Consider the following 20319-nt stretch of genomic DNA (forward strand, 5'->3'; position numbering starts at 1 on the left):
CTTTGGCTTAATACCCAATACATGCCAGTCCTTTGGATATTCTGACCTTTAATAAGCATGAATGTAGCAGTTCATCATTTTAGTGGTCTGGATTCAAGCACCGAAGGCATGGCCTAACATCTCAAGTCTCCATACAGATGTATGCTTCAACAGAAGTATATTTTTGTCATCTTCATCATTCCCTTCTCTCTGTCCCAAAAAGGCATATGTGAATTGACGTGAGAATCCACAGCCCCTCTGTTAACTAGATTCATGTATTTGGACTGCTGATTCTGTTAGTCCATCTGAAAAGAGATCCCTTCTGATTTTTAAGATCCAATTTTAAAGTAACCAGCAATTCTGTTTCTGAGACACCACAAGGAAATGACCCAATTAAAGAGCTGAATATCAGGACCATAAATGCAAATCATCTTTTGGAAGGCACTGATGAAATTCCTTTTCCATTGTCATTAGATACTGGCTTTCTGTCAACCAGTTAATCACAGAAATAATCTTTTAAATATGCGTTAAACCATAGCTATGCCTAATCATCCCATTAAACGTCATCAGGCCATTCTTTGCAAAGATAAACAGCTTAAGGAGCATTCTTCCTTTGATCATGTTATCCCCTGATGTTTTTGAAAGGAGAGTGAATGCATCTTCCAGATTTCATCAGTACAAATCTTCAGTGAGCTTCTGCATTGTGCTAGTAGTTTCCTCAGGTGACTGCACTATGTAGCTCTTTGCCTTCTCAGACTGAAACATGCATATGAAATTTAATGTATCACTGCCTGTACTAGTTGGAGTCGAAATGTTGATCATTCACCTCTGATAAGGAGGGGATACTGGAGTACATTATTAAGGGGGCTTCCATTACGGCAATAAGCATATGGCTAAGTTATTAGGAATGACTTCATCCACTGTTTACAGCATAAATAAAGCTGATGTTTTCTTTAGGCATGTGTTTAGACTGAAATGAGTGAGACTTCCAATTCCTGAAGACCTAGCTTGCCTTCTAGCTCAATAAGGTGATCTGCAGCAACCCTGTGTATACCTATTGCCTTTAAAGCAAGGGTGTTTTGGTCCTTGTCTGTCAACTTCTGGGGCACTTTTTTCTCTTTCTAGTGACTATAAGGGGCCAAAGTACCAAACATGAGGCACACCTAAAACCCATGCTGGGCCATTTGCCTACTGGTTAGGCATTTCACCCTCTTTTACTTTATTCTGGGTTCCTCAGCTTCTTAGGTAGTGAGAGTTCAGGGAATGCTATGTCTTGTTAATTGAAGGGACTATCTTATGGCCTGGTCTCCAAGAGACATCCTGTCTCAGGATCTGAATGGGGAGAACAGCTCATCAGAGTGCCACTTGCTGTGAGATGAAACATGCAAAGCTGTTTTTTTTTTTTTTTTGCCAACAGCTTTTGCATGGAGAAATGCAACCCTGGTCTGTGTTGCTAAGAGAAATGGGGAAAATAAGTCTTTGACTGGTGTAGAGACAGATGTCATGGTAAACCCTGCTGGCTACTTCAGAGTGAGGACTATAAGCATGCATTCTTTATTGATAAGGTACAAGATGGTATGTGACCTGCTATGAGGCTGCAAGGAAGAACACAAAACAGACCCAAGATGATGACAGAAGTTATTGCAGCTTTGATAGCCCCACTTAGAGCATGCAGTGTAAATGCAGGCACTTTCATACACTGAATGTTGAACAGACATTACCACTAGCCATACCAGAAAGCCTGTCCATGCTCCTGACATTCTTTTCTAGAAGAATAATCCTTGCAGGGCACTGTGATGCAGATTGAGCACACCATGAGAGGCAAAGCTTCAACTGACAGGCAAAGTCCAATCTGCCACACAGGCACTAGTTGTGTATTGCTCAGTGATGGATGTCTAGCAGCTTGGTGGATACGTACGTCAGTGTGTCAAGGGGATGTAATTACTGTATTTTAGAGGCTTCAGAGCTGCACTTGAAAGTACAGCTGCCCACCTGCTTTGCTTTGCAGTTATTTTATTGATGTGTGTATACGAGAGCAAAGGTCTAATGCTTGCATCTTTTTACGTTATATTTATTATTTTATAGCCCTACTTGGCAGATTGTAAGAGTAGGTGGCAGGAAGGTAATTTCCCTGTCTGTTTTTAGCAGGGATTTTGAAATAAGAGAATTTTCCTCACTGTATCACAGAGTATTAAATGTCAGTATGACATAATGAAAGCTGGATTTGGACCTTTAGGAATGCTTAATTAACACTGTGTGGGTCAAACTAACCTTTCCCATTAGTTAAGAGTTTTTCATTGCTATTCATTCAAAGTGCTTTAAGGACTAAGTTAAAAGGTGCTTGTTTTAATAATTTGAGTGGCAATACGTCAGATATGGTGGTCACTAAGGTGCATTAGAAGAAGCATGGGTTATGGCTAGCTGAGGCAGTGAAGTCTAGCCACATGAGTGACTAAATTCATTTTTGGAGAATGCACATGATGCTGCACATTATCTTGTAGCATGTTTTGTATCTCCCACAAAGATGATGCTGCCTTCCAGAGGGCAGCTGGTTTGGTCTTCATTCCTGCAGCAGGAAGCCTTGCCTTTTTTGTATGCCTGTTTACCAGTTTTCTATGATGATATGATTAGAAAGGTACAGGTTCCCTACTGCTTAGTGTAAAATAAATAAATAAATAAATCACTCTGCTTATATTTTTTTGTTTTCCCCTCGAAGCTGGCTTGCCGATCTAAATGGAGGTTGATGGCCTGTCTTCCCCTTCTTCTAGCCCCGGCCACACATTTCTGCAAACAACCTTGTATCAGTGCTAATGACCATGTATGTGGCTGGGCCATGAGCTGTGTGAAGGAACTGACCCCAGTGAAAATTACTCTGTTAAAAATAAATAAACAAACAAACAAATAAATAAATAAATAACTTTTGAAGCTGCAGCCTCAAGAGCTACCAGTTGACCTCTCTCACCTTATTGGACTCAGGAACATGTCATTTCATAATATCGACAGCTGTTTTTCCTTTTCATTTCTACACATTAATTAAATTCCAGGTTTGCAAAGTGATACTAGTAATAGCTTAGTTTTAGCTACAAAATGTCAGCAGTACTTCCAGCAGAGCTGTGGGACCTCTTTAAATGAGAAAAAATACTTTAGGGTCTGAGGAAGAAAGAAACACATTTCAACAGTAATGAATGGGAAGATGCAACAGGCAGAATCACCATCTCAGCTTAGGAAAACTACACAAATATTATTGTAAATCATTCCAATGTCTATCTGGTCATGGGCCCTCACAGTTTACTTTACTGCAGTCTCAGAAAGACAGTGTAACAGCATATAATTTTATATATATATATATATATAATAACTATATATTATTTATTGCACACCTTATCTCATTACAGTCTCCTATCTTCTTGCAATCTGTGTTTTGGACTTTCTAAGCAGGAAATTACACTGTACTTTCAAGTTTAATAATGCACATTTCCATGAATTTGTCTAATAGCATCTAATGCCTGTTTGAATGCGTATTGGCATTCAAACACCTTGTGGCAATGAGTGCTATAATACAATCTCCTAAAATGTAAAAATAAAGGGTTTGTGCTTGTTTAAAAGGGTTTGTGCTTGTTTAAACCTGCTGCCTGAATTCATTAGGTTTCTCCTAGTTCATGTTTTATGAAAAATTGTGAGTAATCATTCTGAATTAATTTTCTCTAGACTGTTCATATTTTATGAAGCTCTGACAACTTTGCAAGGCTGAAGAGTTTCAGCCTATTTAACTTTTCTTCAGACAGAAACCACATGACACTTCTGCATGTTGTTTTCAAACTGTCATTTTTCTGTACTTATTCTAGGTTTAATACCTGTTTACAATGGACTAAGCAGGACTGCACACAGTATGTGAAATTTGTATAAGCCACGAATCCATAGACTGACAAGATGATATTTTATACTTTCTCCCTTATCCCTTTCCTGGGGATTCCACAGTTCTGTTCGGAATCTGACTGACTTTTTCAAAGAGCTTTCAACGTGGCTTTTCAGACTTCATTTTCAAGCAGGGATAGCACATTTGGACCTGGGCACTGTGTCCAAGCAGTGTGCTTTTTTTCGACCTGCCATCACTTTGCATTTATGAACAATGAATTTTATTTGTTGTTTTATTGTCCAGTCACACAGTACAGTTTGGTGTCACAACGGTACGGTTGTACAGAGAGTAAGGTTACAAACACTCACAGTGTTATTTTTGAATACCATGAATTACTTTATCATTAACAAGCTTTTCCACATCTGTTCTCACCATTTCCATGTAGTTTATGAACATAATGAACATATATGAACACAATGAACATATATGAACACAGTTTCCAACACAATCCATGGGCACAAACTGCATCACTGCCAAACTCCATCTCTTATGAAAACCCTCACCATTTATTTTTCCTAGTGTCCTTTCTTAACGATTTATTATTTTTTATGTTTTATTATTATTTTGTAAACACATGATGAAGAAATCTGCCAACGGGGAACCCTCTGGGAACCTTCAGCACAGCTGCCCAGGCCCCATGGGCACACCCAGGCCTGCCTGTCCCTCCCATCCCGTTGGTGCTCCCCCACCAGCCCGGGACCCAGAACCCCATGTCAGCCCCAGGGCCATCAGCCCCTGCCTCGGTGAGGCCAAAGCAGGGCCGGGCTCCAGTTCCCCACAGCCCAGCCCTGCCCAGCCATGGTGACTGGGCCAGGCCCACATGCGGGCCCATGTGCCAGCCGCGGCCCATCCGTGTCCCCACAAAAGAGCCTGGTTTGGGACTGTCACTGGCATGGGTCCTGGTGCCAGGCCCTGCCCTGGGGGTTCCCACTGCTCCCAAAACCAGGGAGCCCCAGCCCCTGCTGTGTCCTGACAGCAAGGTTTGTTTTACATCTTCAGATATCTGCAACAGATTTGTCCAGTATGACTTCGTTTTACAGCAGGTGGATTGAGTGCTCCTACTGCGTTATTGAATCATCTGCAAATGCTACTCTAACTGACCAATTTGCATGATATAGAAGTCACTCTTATTTGTTATTTCTTCTCTCTAGAGCCTCCATCAAAGCCGTAAAGCAAAACAAAACTCTGAAAACAAAGACTCTCAAGCAGAATGACCAGGCTGAGCAACAAAGATATGCATCTCAGGTAACAGCCAGGACATTTGTATCTGAGATTTTTTAGGACCATTTGAACAACCCTATCAACAATTTCTTAGTTGATACTTTAATTTTAATCGCTTTTTCAGACTTCCCTCTAGCAGAAACCTTGCAAACTTCTCTGTAGTAAATATTGATGCAAATCAATCATTCATATTTTATTTTATGGCTTTTTGGAGTACTCTTAGTGTACTTCAGTCACCTCTGAGCTCTGAAGGATAACTTACTTCCTGTTTTCTCTTTTTAGAAATATACAGCCTTTATGTGACTAGCAAGCTCTCTCTCCAAATCTCATTTGACACCTTTTTATACTCTGTACCAGCTTTCTACTCTTCTTAATTTTCTGTTTCTTCTACAAAATTCTATTTTTGAAAGACATGATGCTTTTAATGGTTTCTTCTCACTCTTTTAATTATGCTTTCTTAAGATTTTTAGTCTTGATTGTGGTATACATTTCCTCTGAACAGCTCACTTTTATTTTATAAAACTATCTCCATGGCAACTGTAAGCATTTTTATCCCTTTAGTGGCTTCTTTTTAATTTAACAATCGTCTTAATTTTTAGTGATTCTTTTTTCTGAATAAGCCACTACAGTCACAAGACTTATTTGTTTATTTATCTATTTATCTATTTATTTATTTATTTGGTGTGGGGGGAGAGCTAGCAAACATGCTGAATCTGTGAATCTGAGCATGCTGAATACAGTATTGCAGAACCTGGGCAAATCAGATCCTGCGCACTATTTCCTACAAAAATAAGGATAATAAACTCTTATTACTTGCTTCAATAAGCACTTGGTTATAGATCCCCCTCAAAATAATTTCTGCATCAGACTCCGTGATAACACCTGAAGTCTAGTCGTTATCTCCCGTTCTACTCAGTCACTAGCACGGCTCTAATTATGTATTTCAATATCAATATATAACTTAATCTATATGTGTATATGTGTTCCTTATACTTGCCAATAAATTAAACTTACTTAATTTCATCGCTTAAAATACAGCACTCTGCACAACTGCATAATACATTTCTGTACAGTATTACCCTTATATCAATGTCACACAGGTTGTCTTCCTTCCACTAAGTTTTCTGAATGTCTTTTACATGCAGATGTTTGAACTTATTTTTACATTTATTTTAAAACACTTACCTAGCTTTTTTTCAACTGTTGCAAGTGAATTAACACCCAGAAGAAGCGTGTTTGTGAATAATGCTGTCTTGTGTACCAATAGCTTTCCTTTCCTCTTTAGCTTCTGTATAGCCCTGTAACCTTTTAAATTTCTGAGGCCGGCACTCTGTTTCCAGGCTGTTTTGCAGTCACATTTCATTTGAACACTGGGAATCTGTGTTACGCATTCCCATCTTGTGGACTTCCCCCTCATCCACATCTTTAGCACGGTTTAGGTGAAGAGCTTTGTGCTAAATGCAAACACGAGCTTCTAGGTCTTTTGGCCATGGAGAAATTGTTCAGAGAAGACAGACTGCCCCTGATAACCACCTCTGCTCCCGTAACAGTGCTAAGCCTCTTTCTGCCTGTTGATGACAGCTTCAGCCTAATTGCAGGCTACGTTTTCTATGCGCTGCTATTAAACAGACCCTGGTTTACAGCGGGATTGCAGTTGCCTGGCATGTCAAATCATTTCTTTACAGCACAGCTTATCACTGTGTCGCCTATACAGATCCACTGATCCTTCCCAAAAGTCCTTTTAGCACATGTGCAGACTTATTTCCATCCCCTGATGTGCTGAGCGCTATAATCGCTGGAGGCCTGGGGTAACTTACTGTCCCCCCGGCCTGCCTAGCATGCTCTGACAGGCATATCTGGCAGCTGGGTTGCATTATACATAGCTGGGGGAGGGCAGTTCCTGGGTGTTTTATTTACTTGGTGTTTCTGGTGGGATGTTAGAAATGGCTGAGGGAGAAGTGACAAGGTGTCACTGTCTTCACTGCCGCAGCTGCTTCTGGGGGCTTATGCAGCTGCACAGCTGGATGTCCAGAGGACGACATGGAGGCTGTGCTCTTGGCTCCCTTCCAACTGGCTCCAAATGCACTTGAGAAACTTCCATGTGATAGTTAATGTAGCACCTGCTCAACAAACAAACCCCAAGTTTCCCCTCCTCCGTTATACTGTACATCTGTTATTTTGCTGACATGGAAACTAGCGTAACAATTAGATTCATTACTTGCCCTCTAAGTTGATTCCAGCTGAGCTGAAAAGACCTTAATGTGTTCGCTCGGTGATTGTTTAGGCAGCAGCACAAATTAAGAAATTCTCCCTCCAATGAGATTTGTTCTACATTGTAATTGCACTTGCATGTGTATGTGTATAATCGAGGTGAGACTGTGAGGCAACATTTGACTCCGTCCAAATACAGATTCCAGTCCTCAGCAGAGGCGTGTTTGCATTTGGAGTGCTGGTTCCAGGTCTAAATAGAGATCAGAGGGAGCAAATATGCAAATCCTTGAAGAAGACAGCCACATCAGAAATGGCATTGATACACACATCTAACCACCTCCTCACCTGTCCTCTGCCCTTTAAGCCTTCTCCGTTGTGACTTAGCGGGACATTCCAAGTATCTGAGCAGTTTCAGACAGCTGCTATTAACAAAATAATCTGCCAGAGAAATGTTTCCTTTTTTCACCACAAACATGGAATTTCTCCCTTCAGAAAATCATACTCATTCAAGGTCAGGACAGGGAACAATCATTCTCGAAGGAGTGACAAGGTTAAAGTCCAGCTCCTCTCCCACTCCTCAGCTTCCCCACAGCTGTTATTTACTGCTGCTGTGTGACTTTTAAAAACCTGTCCTGCAAAGGCTTGCCTTCTATAGGGTTACTGATGTGCTAAAGACAAGTACAGGCCTAAAACTGGAAGCTAAGAGATTGATTACCAAAACCCATGTCTCTTTCTGACCTCTATTTAAGTCTTTTTTTTTTTTTTTTGGTATGGTTTAGACCGCCTGCTATTCAGATTGCTCCTTAGCTTTGGCATTAATGTGAATAATATAATACCCTCAAACACAGCACTGAAACATGCTGCATTTTGGGAGATTTTGATTTCTAATGTAAGCACTGTGCTCTGTATTGTCCCCTAGAATGTACATTGCTCTGAAGCTGATTTTTTTTTTCAGCAACAGATTGCAGGATCTCCCATTCAGTATTTGGAGAAAGGTGCACAGGTTTGTGTTTATTTCCTTCTCTTGCTTTACTTGGTTTACCATGGTACAAAATGGTAATTTTATTCTGTGCCCTCATCAAGCAATTACCACAGAAATACTTTAAAAAGTTAAACAAACCCTTTAGAATGTCAACTCTTTTTTGATGCATGCAACCAAAAGAAAGTCCCAAAGACTCTCATGTCTTTGCGAGTTAATAGAATATGATGAAGTAATTACACCAACCCGAGAGCTCTTCTCAGAGCATAAAACTTTTCTCTTTGGAAATTCTGTGTGGTACAGAAAGGGGCTGAGCAAGAACAGCTCTGTATTTTACCCTATGCTTTCACTCAGATATCAGCATTGTTTTCCTTTCTTGCCTATTTTTGGCTGGACTGCCCTGAGCCAAAAGCTGAAGCGAGACTTCCCTTACTACTCAAACTGCCTCCATGAAATCACTTACCCAGGATGTAAGAGTCTTAATGCAGTCCTAACAGCTGGTAAACAAAGAATGTAGCTGCTTTGTTAGAAATCCTGAGGCCTGCTTGTTTACAAAATTTTGGGCCACTATCAGCTCAGGCAGGCGCTAGGGAACTATGTGACCCCACCTCATCTTCAAGACATCAGTCCATCCCCAGCGAAAAATCTTTGCGAGTGCTTTAGTTAGATCAAAACACAAACCTGCCACTTAGTGACTACTGCTAATTATGATTCCTCCCCTCCCTGCAAATATGGTAATATGGGTAAAATCTATAGTAAAAGACAAATTTGATCCATAAAAACTTTCCTTTTGGAAGCAGGATGGTAGAATTACCCTTCCCATTTCTTCAGGCTCCTTTTGGAATGGTGTCCTACTAAGGTAGAAACATTATTTTTCTTTTTTCCTATTACTATTTTTTTTGGTACCAAGTGTAATAGCAGAACACTAGCTATCTATCTTACAGTAAAAACTTGTTTTTATTCAGGACATGGGGCTTGGTTATTCAAAAGAAAGCAAGATAGAGCTTTGCATAACTATTGAGGTTCTTTTCAGAGGTTAATTTGTTACGTCACATAGATTATCTGCTCAAATACTGTACATTCCCTTACCCTGAGGCACAGAGGTTCATTAAATGAGCTATGCAGAGAAAAAAACAGCCTTTTTCTAATACAGTTTCTAAGCCTCCTGGCAGTTCTGTGCAAAACATCCTTCCCATGCTCTCAGTTATGCACAGTCTTCCAAAGGGGACCCACTGTGCATCTGTCATAAGCTTTTTCCAGTGTCACTAGCAATAAGGATTAACCTCCCTATGCCTAGCTCCTGAGAGCTAGCTTTTTATGGAGATATAAAGCATGTCTGGGGGCAGAAAGCAAAGCTGCACTGGTGCAGGATCCTTGGCTTTAGCATCCACATCACCCAATGGCTTGACAGACCCTGAATTTGTTGACCTTCAAGGTATGGTGAAAGGCCAGTCTATTTACTCAGCTTTGTGCCTGAGGGAGATAATCTTAGGAATTGGAAACATAAAACAAAGCAGTGCTCAAGGATGAGACCCTATCTAAGCTGACATTTTGTCAATTAATTATGCAAATAGTCTGAAAGTTTTTAGTGAGTGGAGGGAGTGTGGGGGGTTCTTTATGCAAGCCCCCAAACAAACAAACAAATAAATAAATAATGCTGCATGTTCTAATGACAGAGATGGAAGTCAGTGAACTCCTGCTGAACTGTTAGAAAGCCACTGGAGCAGTATTATTTATTAATAGGCAGCACATAAAACTGGACTGCTGCAGCTGTATTATCCTAACCTACCATGCAGTATTTATAGTGGGCCAAATTCACTCTATTCTGGCACAGGAAGCTGCACAAAATGCTGTCAGAAGTTGTTGTCTCTGATGATTCAGCACCTATCCTCCTGGCCTCAGTTATGCTCCCTCCCAAACCAGCATCTTATACTTTTTCCTGCTGTGCCAAGAAATGGCATCCTCTGCAATGAAGAAGGGGCTCAGAAGACACTGGATGGCAAACTCTGCTCACTGGTGGGTTTTGCAGAAGCTCCCCTCTGCAGAGATCATAGTTTAATGCCAGCCTTTGTGTTGCTGATGAACTTGCTCAGTTTTTTTTTTTTGTTGTTGTTGCCCCAAAAGCTTGACACTCTTCTGTGCTGTAGAGTGGAAGAAGTGAACATCATCCCTAAGACTTCATAGCTCATCCCAAAGCCAGGCACAGTTGCAAACATTTTGCTCAAGGACATCCAAGAGTTGCTCTCTAACACTTCCAGGGTACTCCATTCCTTGAGGAGAAGACACCTGTTTGCTCTTCAGCCGCACAGGACTGAGCAAGGTTAATGCTTCCTCCCACAGACTGGTTGAGAGGGACAGTAAGAAATATTGTAGGCATCTTGGCTGGGCTTCTTCAATGGTTTGTAAAGTAGCCACTTGGGTCTTGTTAGAGTACAGCTCTTGGTTTTAAAAAGTTTTTGTTGAATCTTTTGAATAAATTTTCTTTATGAAACAGACTATTTTGCTTTCTTGAAAATATCAGTTATGCAAGCAGGAGTAACTTGTACTGTGGCAACAGAACTGTTTTTCACAAATGTGACCTAAATTTGTCTACCCTGAGGCTTTAGTTGGTTTCAATGCATGAATCCAAAGGCAAAATGAAACTCATGATGGTTTTCATTGTTTTATGAGGTATTTCACCTCTTTAAAATCTCATCAAAAACATCAAAAATCTTGGGCCTCATGCATGAATCTATAACCATGTAAAGCTAAAGTAACACAAAAGAAAATATATAGTAAATGCCCAGTAAACAGTAAATAACATCCATGTAACGCCTCTGACTGTATATCCGTACTTCTGAATAAAGGGTGGCTGGGATAACCACTAGTAGTCAGTGACTTGTATTTTGATTCCTTTAAAGAGAATGTTACAAATGATGTGTTAATACTTTTCTGTCTCTTTGAATGACTTAGAGGAATAGCTATTGTACTTCTCATTGGCAGCTCTTCTCTGACTCAGATTGAAAAGTGGCAAAGGGTAGGATAAAAAAAATCGTAATTCTTTATGCTTTCCTTGTTTATTGATTTGTTCTTCACCTCCTCTTTTAATTACGATGCTTTGTGTGTGTATTCAATGATAAACATTCAAAGTGAGGATTATATATCCTCTGTGTTTTGATAAAGTTACTAAATGGAAAGATAATTAAAACAGCTATTTAATATCAGCTGTCTTTGTATCATGAGCAAGATAGATTGATATATCTCCCTTTTTTTAAGGAAACATTATATGCCTTCCATATTTGAATTGACTAACTGGAAGTTAACATGTACAGAAGTCTTCAATTCTTGACGCTACTTTGTGTGAGTAAATACACATTCAGCCACCACTGTGTGAATGGATTCAAGCACTCCTAATGATTTTGGAATTAGTTTATGTACTGGGATGCATGGACTTCTTTATTTACTGGAGTGTCTAACTAACAGGCTTTGTTAGCCCAAAGGCTGTGAGCCTTTGTGTGTGCATGCGCTAGACATCCACTGCAGATTCTCAAATTGCATCAACTTTCTTGCCAAGATGGCAGGCAGCTGTCAATGTGGACACTAGCAAACACAGATGGAGCAAGTCATTCAGTATGGGATGTGATATTTGCCAATTCAGACTTCCAAGGGGCTTAGCAGGTCGGCGGCTACCACAGCCCCACGTTGCCTTATTCTCTCTGATCAGCATAACGAATCATGCCTGGGAGACCAAGTTAATCCCTTTCAGGTTCCCTGGGCTGTAGATCTTTCTGAATTTTCCTTTCTTTAGCCCTTTGTTTTCCTCCTGCTTTGTACTGAAAGTTAACTACAACAGCAAGAATGTATTAGGCTACTTGGAATACTGTCTTCAATTCATCCTGCCCTACTGGCACACGGCTCAAGCTGCACCATGAAGAAACCCTGTCTCACTTCTGGAATGAGTCAACAATGCATTTTATAAAATGCGACATATATGCTTGCACATACAAACACGCACACATAAATTGGAGTTTCCCTTGTCCTGGTTTGAGGGTAAATGCAAATCTACTGTTTGAAGTCACCATTTGCCAAAAGGCTGCACAATCTGCTACTGTCAATCCAAGGAGTTATTAACTACTCCCTGAGTACTTCCCCATCTCCCAGTGCATGGCATGCAGGTGGCCTGCTCCAGCTGGTTAGATGCACCATTCATCACTTCAAAAGCAGTTACAATGCCCTCTTCTGCACTCAGCCGAAGGAAGAAGCCCATCCCCATCCCATTCCTGGAAAATTCAGGCAGATCCCTAGCTTGGGGCATTCTTCTCCTTGTATGAAGAACTTTCATTGTGTCCTATAGCAGGGGGAATGGGATGTTTGAGGATTAATCTTGTCCTCACTAAGGCACATCTGTTCTCAATTAGATCGGAGAAAGGAGCCTCAAACACCCTCTGCACCTAGGGCTTTTCTCTGTCAGTGCAACTCTATCCTGCCATGCAACCGGACCTGTCCTTTTTTGACCCGACTCTTCGCAGTGATTTGTCCCAGCCTTGTGACTGTTAGGTGGATGGTGGGAAGCAAAACACATTGTGTATCATATTGTAAGATTAAGCATTGTGTGATTAAATTTTGCTGGCTGTGCAAAATACAGTGTTTATCACATTTTGGCTGAGGTTATATAAGCCATGGCTAGAGATGGATGCTTCTATATAATAAATCTTCAGGGATAATTAGCTTAAATTTCTCATTTGTAAGATACAAAGGCATAGCATTCTTAAATTAAAGCAAGATTTGTTATATACTATAATGATCAAAGGTCACTTCAAGCGTTTGTAGACTATGTCAGCACAACTTCACCCTCTTACATTAGGCCTAGAATGATCATATAAATGATCTATTCTTTATATCAAATGAAACTGTTCTCACTTACCCTGGGCTTGAATTGGGCCCAGAATATTCAACAGCCACGAAGCATCCTTTTTTCCTACTAAGATAGTAGGGGAAGGTATGTCATCTGCTTTGGGAACCATGTTCAGAAACAGTGCAATCTACCTTTGAAGTTGTAGTAGATAAACTGTCCCCTTGTGAGACTGTAGCTCACTAAAATTCATGCCACTTTTACAGTATTGCTAATTATGAGGTTGAAATATGATGGTCTCTGAGATATTATGAACAGTGATAATGCTTTGAGAATCTCTGCTTCAGACAGGGTTACCAGAAATTCCTTTAGATCTCCTGAAGCATTTAGACCTTAATATTATAACAAATAGGCAGGATGCAGATTTCTCCAAAAGTCAAGGAGGCAAGCAATGGGAAAAAGATTATGCATAAATCATGGGGGACATTTTGTATGGAGTTTGAATGGTGCTCGACCACTAGAACACATTAATTGGTCTTGCATTTAGTTTAACATCAGCTTTTTGTTTGCGTATCACCTATAGAGGTATTTTAAAACATTTGTGTCTAAAGCAAATGTGCTTTAGACCATCATTATATGACCAGCAGTAAAGCATTCAATAAGACATATATTACTATTATTGTAGTTAATGTGTAAAGCACTGCAAGTAAATGAAATGCTCTTTAAAACAGATTAAACCATATACCCCAAATCATCAGGTGTAATTTTCATGTGACTCTTCCATTTATGGAATTCAAGCTCTTCCCCTTTGCATACCTCTGTTTCATCTCAAGGTAATAAAGAAAGCACAGGAGAAATTTTCTGGAAAAATGATATGTAAACAGAAAAAAACATGGAAAATGAGCATAAGGGTGAAAATAAAGAGATTTTTAGTTTCAGAAGTGGGGATATTTCTTGTGGATTTGAACAATCTTTCAATAGAAGAAGGCAGCAAAATCTTTGCAGATGAAACTAGGCCAACAGGAGTATTTGATTTTATTGGTTCAGCAGTGGAATTTATAAACAAAAATATAACTAGCACAGATCATAGGGAATGAAAAATTTTTACTTGACAAAGCAAAACACCCAGAAATGTCACTTTGCGTTGCTTGGGATGCTCTATTTCACTTGAAATGAAATACTTAAAATTTTCAGGAATATAAACAAAAAAAACCAACAACAACAAAAAAGCAAAGACAGATGCATTAGAGTTACAAAATGTTCAAAAAGATTTGCTCAGCTCCACTAATAAAATGGATCACTAGCAAAAGCGGAATGCAGAGAATAGATAAGTGATGGCCAAAACCACTTCTGAGAAAGGAGAGCATGAATTTAAGGCTCTTACACTTGATCCTCAGTTCTTTAATAAAAATCCAAAGCAAAATACTGGGTATTAATACTATGGAAAGTATTTCATCATTGGTATAAAGCATAATTCATAAATAATTTGTAACAGCAGATTTTCCTATGCCGTATTTGGTAAGATTTTTCTATCTCCAGTTAGATAGCAGACCAGGCAGGCATTTCCACTCCAATTATGCTTTTTCTCCTCAAATTATTTGCCTATTAATATATATATATATATTTGAACCATCAGGAGACTAGTACTTAGTATCAAACAGAAGCCACATGTACTTCCAGACGGACACTGGCTTTCATGGACCTCCTTATGGAAAGATGAATAAAATATGAATAAAGATTTGACATTTTTTAATGCATGATGCAGCACTGGAGGTTGGAGGAAAGGGAATTGTAAGCTACATCATGATTACCTAGGAATGACCACACTCATAAAGTTATCCTTCTGCCATTCCTTGCTTATCATCTTGTGCAAAAAGACTAGGACTTCAGGCTTGTTCAGTGTTGTCTGCTGCTTAATTTTTATCTAAGTTTAAGTTTATTTTAAGTTTATTTACAGAACTGTAGGGAAAAAAAGACACCTCAAGAAATCACCTACTCAGCTCCACTGGCCCCAGATGGCCAGCGCTCTTCTTGGCATAACCAGGCAGTGGTATTGGCAACAACAGATTCTTTGATGTCACTTTCTTCAGGGTAATTTGCTATGCTCCTTTAGCTGGTTCCACTTCTTTTCCCCTTTTGTGGTTGTTGTTTGTGTTAGGTCTTTTTTTTTTTCTCATTTTTTCTTTTCTTTTTTTTTTTTTTCCCTTCATAGATTCTGTACCTTCATAGATTCTGTTGCCTTCCTCTGCTTTGACTGGGAATTTGCCTTAGCTGAGTGAGTATGTGAGTATTGCAATTATTAGATAAATTCATTAGTAGATATTTGCACGGCAACAGCTGAAAGTTTCCTAAAGGCTAAACTATACATAAATACATGAAAACCATAGTAGCATTATATATTTTTTAATTATTCAGTCCAATTTAAATAGATTGTGTTTTAAGTTTTGAGATGATGTTCAAGTGGACAGGCCAAAGCTCAGCGTACCTAGAATTAATGACTGGATCAGCAAAGCTATTATACCTGTAATCATGAATTAATACGTTGCAATATTTCTTCTATGACTCAAGCCTTTCATTTGGTGGAAGAAGCAAATTGGGAAACTTAGCCACAAAAAACATTGGATAAAGGCAAGTTAAAAGTGTTGTCAGGTTTCATCCAAGAACTTTTCAGATATGGTGATATAGTGCAAAAAGAGGTTACTTGTGACTACAGTGGATAACTCAAAGTGTCAGAAGAATGAAGGAAACTACTTCTGCACTCATTCTCATTAGGTTTTATCCTTTCTTAATATTATAAGGATGTCAAAAATGTCAGAAATTGTAATTTTATCAGTTTGTTTCTTACATAATTTATTTCTTCTTTATAAAAGGCAAAAGAAAGAAGACTGTATATCAAATTGACAACAGTACCACTGTACTTCACCATTGTGTTAAATGTTGATAGCTTTATTTCCAAATGTGGGGGGAGTTAACTACTGTTTCTATTCTACTTTTAAACCTACTATACAATAACACTTCATTGGGTATTGAAAGAGCTTGGCTGCTCTTTACATATTGTCTTACTTAGTAATAGTTAGCTATCAAACTACTATTTACATTTGCTGAGACAGATTTATTTTGGGTTTTCTCTTCTTTAGAAATATATCTAGCAGAAAACTCATTCTTGCGTAGTCTTAATTATGATGTATATCAATTTAATAACACAAAACTGATTTCAAAGTGAAATGGAATCCTTATTTTATAAATCTTCATAATGTATCACAGAATCACAGAGTCCTGGATGGTGGAAGGGACCTTTCCACATAATTTAGCCCAATCCCTCTGGTCAAGTAAAGTCAGCTAGAGTATGTTACCTTGGATCTTGTGCAGTCTGGTTTTGAATATGTCCAAGAATGGAGAATCTGTAGCCTGCTTTTGGCAGCTTATTCCAGTGTTTGACCACCCTCAGTGAAACATACTTCACCTGAAGAGTGCTTGCATTCATTCAAAACATCTGAATGCTTATATTCAGATGGAATTTCATGTTTCTGTTTGTGCCCATTGCCTCTTTTGCTGCCACTAGACACCACTGAGAAGGGTCTGGCTCCCTCTTCAATACATATACTGAGCTACTAAAGGTATGATCCATCTCAGCTTATGTTAACCACCTACAAGATAGCTATATGACCTTTTCATCTCAACATGCTGTCTCATCCCAGAATGCATGTAAGAAACATACTGATGAAGCCCATTTGTATATAGAATATTTTTCATTGACTATTAAGGGGACCCATGGTAGTAAGTATCTAAATTCTGGGGAAATGAAGTCCACTCTAAGTGAAGGTAGTAAATTACATCTCTGTCTTTTTGTTTGTTTTTCATTTGTTTGTGTTTTGCATGATGATGACCTCATGTATATATACTAGATATTTATGACTATTTGCTAGCTTCTGTTAACACAATGGATCGGTTACAAAAAGCCAGTTATTCCTTTTCCAAGCTATAATGGTTAGCTACAGTTTAGCAGTTGAAACTCATGCACAGTTGAATTTTGGTACCCTCTGAATGACAGTTTAAAGTGATTCCAGAAAAAACACATGAACATTTAACATTACAATCACTTTTTTTTTTTTTTTTTTTTCTTTGAAAGCAATACTATTCATCTGAGAGAAACAAAGGATAGGTGGGGGCCTTTAGAGATGGGCTTTGGAAGTTGGCTTGAAACAAAACACTAAGTTTTGGCCAAGTTGCCCTCTTCTTTGACACTGCATGGATTTTAAGACAAGTAAAACAACAGAGAAAAGGAACACAATGGCTGTGAGTGCTATTCCTTCAGATTTGGGTGAAAAACCTTATTTCTATTCATCCATATGTGTGCAGGCACATACATATTTGTACAGAAAGGCAAAGAAGAAAAGGATGGTGGGACTAAATGTATGATGATAACAGTGTTCATTTTGTTCATATTTGGAACAGATTTTCTGAAATTTTAATGTGTTCTGCCAATGGTGTAGCCTATATTAAAACTTATGGGAGTTGGAATTATATTTTAAAATGAAAAATTATATATTTATAAAATGGAAAATCTTCTATACAAATGGAAATAGGTATTGTACGGTTTTTGGGTTTGTATGCTATGTGGAATACATCTTTGAATTAGAAGTTAGCCTTCTATCATCTGTTTCAGTCTTCACATCCAAGATAATTCACTTTTCATTCCCATCTGAAAATTTATGGTTTACATTTGTTTGAATGGTAGGTTCCGTCTACATATATCTCTAACATATGTAACTCTATAGAATCATAGAATTCTTTGGGTTGGAAGGGACCTTAAATATCATCTAATTTCAAATCCCCTGCAATGGGCAGGGACACCTCCCACTAGACCAGGTTTCTCAAAGCCCCATCCAGCCTGGCCTTGAACACTTCCAGGGATGGGGCATCCACAGTTTCTCTGGGCAACCTGTTCCAGTGCTTCACCACCCTCTGAGTAAAGATTTTTTTCCTAATATCTAATCTAAATCTACCCTCTTTTAGTTTAAAACAATTACTCCTTGTCCTATCACTACCCTTCCTGATAAAGAGTTCCCTCTCCTGCTCTCTTGTGGAAAGGAAGGTCTCTATAAGGTCTCTCCGGAGCCTTCTCTTCTCCAGGCTGAACCCCAACTCCCTCAACCTGTCTTCACTGGAAAGGTTCTCCAGACCTTTGATCATCTTTGTGGCCTTCCACTGGACTCATTTTAATAGGTCCCTGTCCTTCTAGTGCTGGGGGACCCAAAGCTGAATGCAGTACTCCAAGGGGGAGTACTCCCTCAACCTGCTGACCACGTCTTTTTTGATGCAGCCCAAGACACAGTTGTGTTTCTGGGCTGCAAGCATACATTGTCAGATCATGTTGAGCTTCTTGTCAAACAACACCCCCAGGTCCTTCTCCTTAGGGCTGCTCTCAATCCATTCTCCACCCAGCCTGTATTTGTGCTTGGAATTGCCCATGCCCAAATGTAGGACCTTGCACTTGGCCTTATTGAACCTCATGAAATTCTCACCTCTCAAACCTGTCAAAGTTGGATGGCATGTCTGGATGGCATTCCTTCCCTCCAGCATGTTGACCACACCACACAGCTTGGTGTCATCAGCAAACTTGCTGAAGGTTCACTCAATCTCACTGTCCATGTCACTGACAAAGATGTTAAATAGCACCAGTACTGATCCCTGAGGAACACCTCTCACTACTGATCTGTACTGGGACATTAAGCCATTGTCCACAAGTCTTGAGTACAACCGTCCAGCCAATTTCTTACCCGCCGAGCAGTCCATCCATCAAATCCAAGTCTCTCCAATTTAGAGACAAGGATATCATGGGGCACAGTGTCAAATGCTTTGCACAAGTCCAGGCAGATTACATCACTTGCTTTCCCGCCATCCACCAATGCTATAAACTCGTCATAGAATGCTACCAGATTTGTCAGGCATGATCTGACCTTAGTGAAGCCATGTTGGATCTGCTCCATGATCTTGCTAGGCAGAGAGGTGAGACTGACTGGCCTGTAGTTCTCCAATGGAACTGTCTGCTTCTTTTAGGGCATTCTTCCAAGGGGAAAAAAAAATGCTACTTTGCTGCAAAGTAATCAGTTCATGAGTAGGGTTGTGAAGATCTGCAGAGCTTAGAAGAAAAGATCCATAACAGGTACCTTTTCAGATGGGCTTGAGTGAAATTTCAAGGTCTACAGTTAACAGTGCATTAGTTGTATGAACTAAAGCTATGAAGAGAATGTTATGAGAGCCAAATATATGTTCATTTGAATGTTTTCTAAAGATCTTATCAAAGTTACTCATTCCCAAGGATGATGAAAAATTGTTTGCATGTGTACAGAGTCAAACTGCTGATTTCTAGTGGCATGTAATAAGTAGCATCATAAACTCCTTGAAGAACGATAGTATTTGAATGCTAAAATAAAGTTAGAAGCTAGATTTGTATCACATGGCGTTGAAACCTTCAGGTCTTTTTGGGAAATATCTGTGAAAAGAGAATAGATGCTGAAGTCCGTCTGTGTATCCCAAATGCTAATTGAGAAATAAAGCACGCCATGTGAGGTGTTAGGTCAGTTTCCCATCTGGTTATTGTGTTTAGGCAAAATTCATATGAGGGACGGCACAAACTTCCTCCCTACATCTTTCTCTGTGTGAAAAGCAATGACAGTTTATAATTACAGGCTAATTTTCCACTTGCTATTTCCCAGTTTTCATTGTGAGATAGTGACACAAGACAATACAGTATGACTGGGACTCCTTACTATTGGTGATCTTTTTCTCAAACTGGAGATGGATAGGAGGAATGACCAGGTGCTTCAGGAAACCCTTGGGGCCACCTTGGGCCCAGCTCAGATCAGACTGCCGGTTTAGATAAGAGGTGACAGACAGACCTGCAGGCTTCTTGCTGTTCTCCCCAGTTCTTTCCTGGAGTCTTCAGATGGATCATTATTTCACCTACTTATGCTGCAGTTTATGGGCCATATCAGTCTGAAAGAGCTTAATCAGTCAGCACGTGCAGATATGAAATCTATTTCCTGTATTTACAAAATTCATTGTGATTCATTCGTTTGAATAATGCTAGTCATTGCTCAGATATTCTCTAAGATGAATAGCTGTGATATAAAGCTGCTGTGTTACAGGGCTTCCAGTAGTTTTATTATGTTATTAGAA

At 39.4% G+C, this 20319-nt stretch overlaps 1 protein-coding gene and 1 long non-coding RNA gene across 2 annotated transcripts in view; both read left to right on the forward strand.

The window, feature by feature from the left end:
* Positions 1–11522, forward strand: part of LOC308192869 (uncharacterized protein) — a 58027-nt gene extending 46505 nt beyond the window's left edge. Inside the window, exons 3-7 of the mRNA XM_080586873.1 lie at positions 5047–5140; positions 8283–8330; positions 9104–9165; positions 10141–10322; positions 10431–11522. Of these exons, the coding sequence (XP_080442999.1) occupies positions 5047–5140; positions 8283–8330; positions 9104–9165; positions 10141–10279 (343 nt within the window). The 3' untranslated portion in view covers positions 10280–10322; positions 10431–11522. The remainder of the gene's footprint in view (positions 1–5046; positions 5141–8282; positions 8331–9103; positions 9166–10140; positions 10323–10430) is intronic.
* Positions 11523–11559: 37 nt separating this feature from the next.
* Positions 11560–20319, forward strand: part of LOC308192876 — an 88067-nt gene continuing 79307 nt past the window's right edge. Inside the window, exons 1-2 of the long non-coding RNA XR_013949181.1 lie at positions 11560–11645; positions 15350–15420. This is a non-coding gene — a long non-coding RNA (uncharacterized lncRNA). The remainder of the gene's footprint in view (positions 11646–15349; positions 15421–20319) is intronic.

This window comes from Anser brachyrhynchus (genome assembly GCF_964034855.1).
Source record: "Anser brachyrhynchus genome assembly, chromosome: 3".
In the NCBI taxonomy this organism is placed as follows: domain Eukaryota; kingdom Metazoa; phylum Chordata; class Aves; order Anseriformes; family Anatidae; genus Anser; species Anser brachyrhynchus.